General features: G+C 38.4%; 1 protein-coding gene across 10 annotated transcripts in view; it reads right to left on the reverse strand.

Moving 5' to 3' along the window:
• Nucleotides 1–12589, reverse strand: part of BABAM2 (BRISC and BRCA1 A complex member 2) — a 450135-nt gene that overhangs the window by 281382 nt on the left and 156164 nt on the right. For all 10 annotated transcript variants that reach the window (XM_077915908.1, XM_077915912.1, XM_077915910.1 and 7 more), the window contains exon 5: nt 3292–3486. In XM_077915908.1, the coding sequence (XP_077772034.1) occupies nt 3292–3486 (195 nt within the window). The remainder of the gene's footprint in view (nt 1–3291; nt 3487–12589) is intronic.

Here is a 12589-nt window from a genome sequence, read left to right on the forward strand (position 1 = left end):
TAATCAAAAGAATTCAAAGCAGGATCTTGCAGATGTATTAGCACATCCTTATACAGTGCAGCATTATTCACAGTAGCCAAGAGGTGGAAGCAACTCAAATGTCCATCAGTGAGTAAATGGATAAAACAAAACATGTATATCTTCACAGTGGAATACTATGCAATCTTAAAAAGGAATGAAATTTATCATATACTACAACCTGCATGAACCCTCAAAGGCATTACTAAATGAAATAAGCCAATCTCAAAAGGACAAATGCTGCATGATTCCTCTTATCTGAAGAATCTAAAAGACTCAAAATGATAGAAACAGAAAGTAGAAAGGTAGTTGGCAAAGGCTAGAAGGAAGGGGAACGGTACTTACTGGGCAGTTTCAAATTTGTAATATGAAAAAGTTCTAGAGATCAATTGCACAACAATGTGAAAATACTCAACACTACTGAACTGTACACTTAGAAATGGTGAAGGTGGTAAATTTAATGTGCCCTTTACCACAATAAACAAAATAGTTAAAAAAAAAAAAAAAAAACTTGAGCTGACCAAGACAATCTGTAACAACAAATTTTAGACCTACTAATTCAAAGGCATCGATCTTGTATAAGACCTTGGGAAACATGTCCTTTAAAAAAAGGCTGAAAAATAAAATAAGAAAAGGTATATTTAACTTAAGAAAGACTAAGTGACACCTAAAAGAATTAACATGGAGAAGGGAACCTAAATAAGTTATTCTAGGTTAACTAGACTCAGGCTTATTCACTTATTCATTCAACAATGTTCATAGAATGTAAATAATGTGGCAGGTGGTGTTCTAGGCACTTCTGATACAACAGTGTGCAGAACAGAGATCCCTGCCTTGTGAAATTTTATATTCCAGTGGGGAGAGACACACAAATAAAAAAACATAATAAATAAGTGTGGTAGGTTGCTTCTAAGTGGCTCCCAATGGTCCCTGGTCTTCACATTCTCATGTAATTCCTCCCAAGTGTGAACTGGACTTAACAAACAGAACACAGCAAACCTGATGAGATGTCACTTCCAAGATTAGATCATAAAGACTGTTACATCTTGTCTTACTCACAAGCTCTCTCTCCTGTTTGTTTGCTCTGGTGAAGCCAGCTGCCATCCTATAAGCTGCTCTGTGGAGAGGCCCTGTGAAGAGGCAAGGAGCTGAGGGCAACCCCAGCCAGCAGGCAGAAATAAGCTAAGACCCTCAATCCAAAGGCTCACAAGAAACTAAATGGTACCAACAACCACATGAATGAACTCAGAATGGATCCATCTCCAGTTGAGCCTTGAGGTGACTGCAGCCCTGGTCAGTACCTTGAGTTCAGCTTATGAGAGACCCAGAAACAGAAGGTCTATACAGATTCCTGACAAAAACCATGGTAATAAACGTTGTTGTTTTAAGGCACTAAATTCTGGAATGGCTATTTTATGCAGCACTACATATTAATATAACATGATAATTATATGGTATGTTTAAAAAAATGCAAAACAATGTAGAGCAGAATAAAGGTGGGGGTGTATGAGATATGATGTTAAAAAGAAGTGTTATGCAGGGGGCCTGGGTGGCTCAGTCCATTAAGCATCTGCCTTTGGCTCAGGTCATGATCTCAGGGTCCTGGGATCAGGCCCTAAGCCAGACTCCCTGCTCAGTGGGGAGTCTGCTTCTCCCTCTCTGTCTGCTCCCTACCACCCCACTGCTCATGATCTCTCTCAAATAAAAAAATAAAATATTTTACAAAGTGGGGGTATTATAAGGACTTGCACATGAATGTTTGTAGTAGCATTATTCATAATAATCAAAAAGTGGAAACAACCCAAATGTCCATCAATAGGTAAATGGATAAACACAATATGGTATGTCCATACAATGGAATTACTCAGCTACAAAAAGAAAACACAGTGATATATACTACGACATGGAGGAACCTCAAAAATATTATGCTAAGTGAAAAAGCCAGCCACAAAAGACCACATATTATATGATACCACTGTATGAAGAAAATCTATACAGAGAGAAAGTAGTTCAGAAACTACTAAACTACTTTCTCTTGGGGTAGGGATAGGAAAAGGGTTAACCATAAACGGGCATGAGGGATCTTATCAGGGTGATGGAACCATTCTCAAACTGGATTTTAGGGGTGGTTGTTCACCTTGGCAAATATGTTAAAAATCACTGAATCGGACACTTAAAATAGGTGAACTTATGGTATGTAAACTATATCTCAAAAGAGTTGTTCAAAAAAGCTGGGGGTGTTGAGGCACCCAGATGGCTCAGCAGGTTAAGTGACTGACTCTTGATCTCAGCTCAGGTCTTGATCTCAGTGTCATGAGTTCAAGCCCCACGCTGGGAGCCCAGCATGGAATCTACTTAAAAAAAAAAAAAAATGGAGGTGTTAACACAGGCATCACAGAGAATTTAACACATGAGTAAAAACTAAAAAGGAAGGGTATCAGCCATGAGGATATCTAGGAGAAATATGCCTGACAAGACAAAGCTACACAAAGACCCTAGGGCTGGAGCACTCCTGTGTGTCTGCAGCACAGCAAGGGTACTAATATGGTGTGCAGCTGAAAATTTTTAGACAGGGAAGTAAGAAATGAAGTGAGAGAAGCAATGATGGGTGGAGGATGGTGGTGATGGGAAGCATGTAGAGCATTTATACCTCACTGGAGGGATTTTGACTTTACCATGTAAGAAAAATAGAAAATATTTAAGTTCTGGGCAGAGGAGAGCTTTGATCCGACTTGCATTTTTTTGTTGTTGTTGTTGTTTTTGTTTTTGTTTTTTTTGTTTTTTGTTTTTCCGACTTGCATTTTTAAAAGATCCTACGAAGTCAAGAAATTATAAAAAGAGATTATAAAATGCTCCATACAAGCTTGCTATCTCCAGTTACTAACCTCTCTTATCTGACTGCAATCTAGAGACGTTCTACACTAAAAGGGACATTTGTTGGTGTCTCAAGTATATGGCCTGTGTGACCTGCATCAGAACCTCCAAAGGACCCTTTTATACAGGCAGGTCCTCAGGTGTCATCCTTGACTCATGAACATCTGAAGCTGAGGATATGAGGCTCCAAGTTTGACAAACTTCCCCAGGTATAATTTTGAGGAATACCATGAACCAGATGAACATTCAAGTCCCTTCAAATTCTAAATTATAGAAAGTACACAGGCAACCAAAGCCATATCTAAGGAAATGGCTGGGGTTTACTATAAATGAACATCTCAATTGATTACTTTATTACAGATGAAGTTCCTTTTTTCCCCCATTCTCAAAAAACCTTACCCAGTTGTTTTTCTTCCCAGCATAAATTTCCATGTTCTCGCCATACTGTGGCTCTTCCAGTAATGTCTGGTATTCAAACATGAGACGAGAGCTCTCACGGAGGCGGCTGCACTGGTATTGGTGATATTGCTGCACAAGTTCCTTCACCACAAGTAACAGACATTCAGGATTCGAAGGATTCCAGGAGGCAAGGTTCTGTAGAAGGCATAAGTAAAAGACCAATTAAAAAGGAATTCTGATACAAATCCAGTATCACATGAGCACATCAACACAGAGGAAAAGAGTTACGAAAATCTAAAAGAAACAGATTTAATTAGCAATAAAACTCAGAACTGAAGTTAGAAGGGTCTTTTGAGCTTCCTGAATTCTCCTGCCTTCTAAAAATCCTTGCAAAAAATCAAGGAGGAATTCCATCATGAGGCAGAAACAGTAAAGTGTAAAGCAGCGTAGTACTAAAGCAAGAAATCTAGATATCTTAGAAGACCATCATTTTTAGCCCTAGAAGAATTAATTTCCTTCTTATTCTCTTATAATATTATTTCTTCTCAATCTGCACATAAATCCAGCGTTCTACGCTAGCATCATTCAACCCAGATCCACAGACCATCTGCATCTATAATACCAGATATAAATAAATGCTCTGTAAACACCAGAGCACCACAGAAATGTAAGCACACTGGTGATGGTTTACACTGGAAATGCTAGAAATGGAGTAGAGAAGAGGGAAAAATAAATTAGAAAATGCAAGGTTCAGAGAAAGGAAGGAAATGGCCATGGTAGCTTACGAGCAGGAGAAGAGCTGAGGGTAGAATAAGATCCGGTAAATAGTCATTTTTAAGCTCACATTCGTTCATTCAACGATAGGTATCAAATGTCTATTATTAAGCATCAGCCACAGTTCTAGGCAGTAAAGAAAACAAGCCAAGCCCTTGCTCTCCAGGAGTTTACACTTTAGTGGGCCAAAATAAACAACAAACAATGAAATAAATCAGATGGTCATAAATGCTACTGAGGACTATACAGCATGCATCCCAGAAGCCTAGGGAAGGGAGGATTCAGGGAGAAAGAGGTGATCAGCTGTAAGAAATGGTGTTGAGGGATCCCTGGGTGGCGCAGGGGTTTGGCGCCTGCCTTTGGCCCAGGGCGCGATCCTGGAAACCCGGGATCGAATCCCACATCGGGCATCCGGTGCACGGAGCCTGCTTCTCCCTCTGCCTGTGTCTCTGCCTCTCTCTCTTTCTCTCTCTGTGACTATCATAAATAAACAAACATTTAAAAAAAATTAAAAAAAAAAAAAAAGAAATGGTGTTGACAAGGTGAGTTAAGGAAGCCTGAGAGCTGACCTCTGGGCCCACTGACATGCCCATCAAAAGCATCCTCAACAGGTGCTCTTCGGTAAAGTGAAATATAACTGTCAAGCATTTAAGAAAGAATGGGTAGAAAGCGCACATAGTTAGGACAATTTGAACTGGTAATTAGTGTGGAGTGTGGGGTCAAGGGAAAGTTTTGCTCAGATGTCTGTACCTGCTGGAATGTCCATGTAGAGAAAGAGGGGAAATAAGGTAGGGGTGGGAGACAGAAGAGTAGGAGGAAAGAAAGCAAATGGGTAGATAAGGATGGGATCTCCAAGAGGGCTGGCCTTAGCAATGAGCACAGAGAACCCATCCACAGGAACAGGAGGAAAAGCCAAATAAATGAGTGTAAGTGCCAACAGACTGTTCCGTGTAGTGACAGGAGCTTGTGGCAGTTCTCTCCCTGGAGCTTCTTTTTTCTCCTTGAAACAGGAAGGAAGGTCATCAAATGGGAAGAAGGAAAGGATACCGGAAGTTTGAAAAGAAAAGTGTGAAAGAGTCATTTAGAAGAGTCATTTGGTAGACTAAATGGACTGGAGAAATGTAGGAGGAATTCCAGAGAGCGCTAAAAGCTCCACTGAGGTTAGAGGTATGGTTTATAAGTGAGGCTTATTAGCATAAATGTCTTTCCTGGGTGTAAATGTGGAGTGGATCGAGAGGAATTCGTATTTAACAAAGCCTGAGACTTTGCCAGAAAAGCACAACAGAGAGGCCAAAGATCTTAGAGGGCTTGCAAAAGAATGAATATAGTTATGGACCATGGGCGTTAAGCCAGGAAAAAGCCAAGCAAGTTTCTAAGGGGGGTGAGAATTAGTGAAAGGGTGGCAGGACCAATGGTCCTGGGTTTGGCAGGAGTTAGGTATTCTTAAAACAGAGAAAATACAGAAATTGAAACTAGGGCTGTTGCAAGCTCAAGGGCAGTGAATAGAATAAGAACCTGGTGGGCTGATGCTCTTTAGGGCAAGTTTTGCTCCTCCAATTAGGTCAATCAGTAGGTGTCTGGCAGTAACACTGGCAGTTAATCCCACACTAGTGCTACGGGTTGAATGAAAAGACTAATGCATTTGATTAATACTAACAGAAGAGGGATTCCTGGGTGGCACAGCGGTTTGGCGCCTGCCTTTGGCCCAGGGCACGATCCTGGAGACCCGGGATCGAATCCCACGTCGGACTCCCCGTGCATGGAGCCTGCTTCTCCCTCTGCCTGTGTCTCTGCCTCTCTCTCTGTGTGTGACTATCATAAATAAAAAAAAATTTTTTAAAAATACTAACAGAAGAATCAGTAGAAGGGAGGAATTGCTGGAGAAGAAATGCTAAAAAGAATGAACTGGAAAGACAGGAGCTGTGGTCCGAGAACAGGATGGTTACAATCAAGAACAGAGGTGGTCTGTAACTGGGACTGGCAAGGTGTAGAGTACCACCAAAAGGGTGCCTGCCTCGGAATAATCATTTATATGAATATTCAATCATGTATTTAGAGAATTTTAGGGAGAAGGGAATGACAGTCTCCTTGGCAGCAGCATTGAAGAGCAAGAAGAACACCTCCAGGCACAGTGGTAGAAAGAGGGTGAGAGAAAAATAGGCCCCAATTGATTGGAGAACATGGAGGGGAAGACAGAATCTCCAGGCAGAGGGTCAGACTCTAGAGCAGTGGTTACCAATCTGTGAAATGAAATCACCTAGGGAGCTTCAAAAATACTAATACTTGGGCCCTACTCTGAGGTCCACTTTGAGGTCTTGTGTATTTGGTATTTATTTTAATTAAGGCTCCCCAGGTGACCTGAATGCACAGCAAAGATTGAGAACCACTGACTTGAAGGAAAAAGGATTACAGAAAAGGTGGCAAGTATCTTGGACTCTACTGATAACAGACCATGTTAATACCCCAAAACACCCAATCTCTAGAAAGCTAGAAATTTAGCATCAATAAAGGAGAACACATGTCACACTACCAGTGTTCAACAGGTGATAATTATATAGCTTGTCAAGTGCTATATAAATCCTAAGAACCTTTCGTATATTCAAGTTAATCCATATCACAACCTTACCAGGTCTACTACTACAGCACTTTATAGATGAAGCAAATAGTTCAATATCTTGTTCAGAGCTTTTATTTTTATTTTTTTAATAAATTTATTTTTTATTGGTGTTCAATTTGCCAACATATAGAATATCACCCAGTGCTGTTCAGAGCTTTTAAACAATCAAGTTGAGTTTCAAACTTAAGCAATTTGGCTCTAAGTCACTGCTTAAGCACTACACCAGAGGTTCTTACACATTTTGGTCTTGGAAACTTCTTACACTCTTTAAAAGTACTGAGAACACCAACAAGCTTCTGTGTGGATGAATTATAAGGGTTAAACTCACTATATTAAAAATGAAAATCAAGAAATTTTAAAAATATTTATTAATTCATTTTAAAATAACCAACCTACTACATGTTAACATAGAAACATTTGTAATGGAATCACTAGGATTTCCAAAAGAAATAGAGCATGGCATTGTTTTACATTCTTGCAAATATTTTTAATGTCTGGCTTAATAAAAGAGCTAAGGGGATCCCTGGGTGGCGCAGCGGTTTAGCGCCTGCCTTTGGCCCAGGGCGCGATCCTGGAGTCCTGGGATCGAATCCCACGTCGGGCTTCCGGTGTATGGAGCCTGCTTCTCCCTCTGCCTGTGTCTCTGCCTCTCTCTCTCTCTGTGTGTGACTATCATAAATAAATTAAAAAATTTATAAAAAAAAATAAAAATAAAAGAGCTAAATTCTCATATCTGCTTTTACATTCAATGTTGCAATATGTTGTTTTGGCTGAAGGACATGAAAAAAATCCAGCCTCACTCAAATATGTACTTTAAAAAGAAAGGAGTATTTTAATAGCCTTGTCAAATAATTCTAGATATATTCTTCTTGAATACTATACCAAAACTCAACAAGTGGAAGTTTCTTAAGGATTAGTTACAATATGGAATCTGAAACTATATTAATAAACATTTCATACTCTTACATTAAATTCATTCATCTATCCTGCATTTTAAATGTATCTTCTACTTAATGTATGATTTTGTACCATCATGCATTTGGTCATTTAGAAAATACTGATTCACAGAGTTATGCAGATCTTCCAAATGTTGACATGTTTATTTAGTACTACATAATCACATTCATTAATATCATAACTTATCTCACCAGAAAAGTCTTCTATCAAAAGAAAACAAACAAAAGGTTAAAAAATGCATCCTTTAAAAGGAGAGCAATTACTCTGGTCTACTAAGTGGGTTGATTTACAAGCACCAAATAACAATAGGGAAATCAGCGATCATCATTAAACATTAATAGGAAAAATATACAATCTTCCATTTCTTTTCTTTTTTCTTTTTTTTTTTTTTTTTTTAGGGTTTTATTTATTTATTCATGAGTGAGAGAGAGAGAGAGGCAGAGACACAGGCAGACGGAAAAGCAGGCTCCATGCAGGCAGCCCCATGCGGTACTCAATCCCAGGACTCCAGGACCACACCCCAGGCCAAAGGCAGGCGCTAAACCACTGAGCCACCCAGGGATCCCCTAATCTTCCATTTCTTAGTCAAGTAGTCAAGTCCCTGTTCTAGGACGAAAAGAAAACAGTGTAGTTGCCTCAACTTGTACTTTTTAAATTCTATCATTTTTCGTAAGCTGTTTGGCAAGTTCCAGACTATATCCCACAATAAATATATATATAAAAGGATATAAGTTGGCAAACATCTCTTAACAATTTGAATTCATTTCAAGTAATTCAACCTAATTGTTAAATGCATAGAAATATGCCAATAAATCCCTTCCCATTAAAATACAATCTCCCAGTACATGGAAATATATTTGATCTTTTTGGCCATTCAGCACACACTTCACTGAGAAATAACTTAGCCAAAAAGCATCCCCATCAGGGCAGGTACAGATAGGCTCAACAAGATAAAAATCCCCCCACTATTGCTACATGACCACTTTCACTTTTGTAATTTGTGGTTTGAACCACTTTGTTTAGAAGGGAAGAACACAGGGGTGCCTGGTTAGCTCAATGGATTAAGTGCCTGCCCTCCACTTCAGTCATGATCTCAGCGTCTGGGGATTGAGCACCGTATCAGGCTCAGCTTGCTTCTGCCTCTCCCTCTGCCCCTTTCTCCTCCACTTGTGTGGATGCTCTCTCTCTCAAGTAAATAAGTCTTTAAAAAAAAAAAAGTAAGGGCGGGGAGAATATAGAAGACAATTACAAGATTGTGATCACTTCTAAGAGTAGGACATTTGAAAAAGGGTCTAACAAGGCAGATGTTGGAGCTTTCCATTCTCTTGAGCAGAGACAGAGAAAATGTCCAAAGTTACTTCAGGGAAGTTTGCAGGCCAGAGTGGGGGCAGGGGTGGGGAGGTGGTTGTAGCTCAAGGCGTAGATTAAGAGTGAGTCCTCAGAGAAGAGATAAAAATAAGTATTTCCTTCTATATTACTAATATGTGTGTGTGTATGTATATTGTTCTATACATACTAAGTTCTATTCTACTTATTTTTGGTCATGCATGAAAGAAGAAATCTGAAATGAGGATGGCCACAAGGAGTAAGCACAGGACACATATTATCAAAGAGAATAGAAAAGAGATTTCAAAAATGAGGAATGAAAAACACATTAGAAGAAAGTGATAAAGCCCAATAAAAGTAAATAAACAAAAGTAAAAGAATTAACTACTACCATGAAATTTTACTCTCCTTAAACATTGATAAAGCAGTTCAGGGAGGTGTCATGTCAGTTAACTAGGAAGGTTGAAGAACTCTGTTGATATTCAAGTGTGTGGATAAGTGACAGTGTAGAATACAAATCTGCAAACCTTCTCTTCAGTTCACCGAAATAATCAGTTTCTAACCTTACAATTGGCACCTGCCTCTCTACAGCCACGATGTATCTCACACCTAGTGCTAATTCTGGGTTCTCTACTTTGGCTCCTCTGCTGAGGCCACCTAACTTGATGGAAGCTCCTGCTCCTGGGACCCTCAACCTTCATCAACACACTCATCAGACCTGTATACTCCCAAATCAGTGGCCACACAACCTTGAACATGCCCAACCAATCCACAGTTCCTTGTCAGTTTCCTTATGTGAGAAACATAATGAGGAATACCGTTTTTAGAGGCCTAGATCACCTCCAATTCACATCTCACTTACTGATAATATGGTTTCTGAGCCATACCAGGGCAAATGTCGACACACACAAGGACATCAATCATGAAAGAAGTTGGGAAACAATGTATTTTTATGCATAGATGCGTTTTGGTCTAGGGGCTTAGGAAGGGATGGGGATAATCAAAGTTAAGATCATGGGATCCCTGGGTGGCTCAGCGGTTTAGAGCCTGCCGTCGGCCCAGGGCATGATCCTGGAGTCCAGGATCCAGTCCCACATTGTACTCCCTGCATGGAGCCTGCTTCTCTCTCTGCCTCTCTCTCTCTCTCTCTCTCTGTGTCTCTTGTGAATAAAATCTTAAGAAAAATAAGTTAAGATCATAATATATATGCAGTTTTATATCTGTCCTCATTTATATTTTGCCAGTATCTAATAGTATTTTTTATGCTATTGCCCAGTATTTATACACATACTAGATGCATTATTCCTTTGAGTGACCATTACAGACTTTCAACTATTTCTTATTATTAGGCATTTAGGTTATTTATAGCTTCATGATATTTTAAATGACTGTACATTTTTTGTCTATGATGCTTTTTCCCTCCCTTATTTTTGTTTTTTTTTTCTTAGATTCTCAGAAATAGGACTTATATAAAAAAAAAGACATAGGACTTATAGTGGGTTTTGAGACTGAACATTTTTGTGATTCTTGAAAAATATATATATAACCTGCTTGTATCAATTTTCACCCTCATCTGTCAAAGTATCCATTAAACTACATCCTTACCAGCACTAGTTATTTGCTTAAAAAGTGAGGACCTGGCCAAATCATGAGTCCCATGACAGCAAGAGACAATTTATGAGGCTAAGGCTCCACCTTGGAGTAAAAGTCAGGCTACTGAGTTCAAATTAACACCTGATTCCAGAGGCCAGTGGAACCATGGGAGCCAGAGTATGTAACTTAAAAGAATAGGGGAGAAGGTTCAGAGTGAGGAAAGCTAGAGGTGATCTAGTAATACCCAAAAAGGGTCAGACATTGGTGCCTTACGCAGTCCCAGTGCTACTCTTTCTGGGAGATAAGAGCAGTCTTCTTGGGGAATGGGGGGGATCTAATATAAGTTGTGAGGGAGACTTATTTTGTTCTTGATGCTCTCTTATGCTATTGGAAAAATGCTGTTTCTTTTACCATGTATATATTATTTCTTCAGTGAAAGAGGCTTTTGAAAAAGAAAAAATCAAATAAATTACATTTCCTTGATTATTAATAAGGTTGCATACTTTTCACATATTGTTAATCTGCTTCAATTTCTATTTTATCTGAATGTCAGATAGTGTGAAATTTTGTATGAAGTATAATTCCATTTGTTAATGAAAAAAAAATTATAAGATTTATTTTTGTTAAAGAATTTCTTTTCTCTCCCTTATTATAGGCAGTGATGGGTCCCAGGGCTCATTTGCTAATTTGCTTATTTTCCTCCTTTATCTCCCCAAAGAAATGAATTTAGTACCTTGTTAGCAACTGATATCTACAATTGGGGGCTATTTAGGAGAGTTCTCTTTCCCTTCTTCCTAATGTTCTGTATTTTCCAAATTTTCTAATTGTATTGTTATACATATGTATGTATATATGTGCACATATGTAACACATGCACATACTTTCATAATGGAAAACTATAAATTTTTAAATATAGAATAGCAGACTTCAAATATTTCATTCCAAACTGTGTTTCAGTCTCAAAGTTTAAGAAATTCCACTTGGCATTTACATATTTTATAAGGTCACACTTCAATTGTCTCTTTTTATCAACTCAAAGTTACCCAATTCCATAGCCTTCTGGAGAACAAATCTTGCATCACTTAACCCTAAATAAATATGCTCTAAGTAACCTTGAACTATTTCTTAAATTCCAAACCTCACAGAACATTTCCAGAAAGCTACTGCAATATGCCAAAATGTAATGGCAACAGTTGTAGGAATTTATTATGCTTCTCTCAACCAAAACTTTTTTGTGTTATACTCCTCTGAATGGAATTCTTAGGAAATGACCGATGACATTTTATATTTCTAACAGAACTGTAACTGGACAGCATGAATTTTTTAAATGTCACTTCATCTATGGAATACAAAAAATAAAAATAAATTTTCTAACTGACCTATTTGTAAAAGGACCAAGTATTATTAAAAATGAATATCCACACTGTACATTATAACTCCTCTAACACATCACCTAAAATAATTTAAATGAAATTATTTTCAACTTTTTTTATACTTTCTTAAAATATAGCAACTTATTACAGTAGAGTTAACATAACATGAAATTTAAGGTTCAGTGACAGAGAAGCCGAGTTAAAAGAAGCTAACTTTGGGACTACTCAGAGCAGGTCTACTCCCACTTCCATGTAACTACTTTCCACACATCCATAGTCATGTCACTAACAAAAAAGACAACACAGCACTCCCAGTCATATCCCTTATAGTTAACTGGTAGTTGATTTTTTGAGATTTTATTTTCAAGAAATTTCAAGTGTTAAAAACAAAACAGAGTGTGTGGAAGGGGAGAGTACACTAGTTGTATTCTGTTCCACTAAAATTTGTAGTCTACTCAAAGAAATAAATACTAGGAAAGCAAAAAATTAAATAGGGTCATTTTTGCAACCCCCTGTGGGTTGATTTTCAATTACTCTAATAAATATCTTCATCCTTATAAGTAGGGCCTATTGAGTCGGAGATCTGAGATTGTTGCCATGATGTTTAAAGCTGTTATTAATTAAATTTGGCTTTATGGGATCCCTGGGTGACGCAGCG

This window comes from Canis aureus, chromosome 12 (genome assembly GCF_053574225.1).
Source record: "Canis aureus isolate CA01 chromosome 12, VMU_Caureus_v.1.0, whole genome shotgun sequence".
In the NCBI taxonomy this organism is placed as follows: Eukaryota; Metazoa; Chordata; class Mammalia; order Carnivora; family Canidae; genus Canis; species Canis aureus.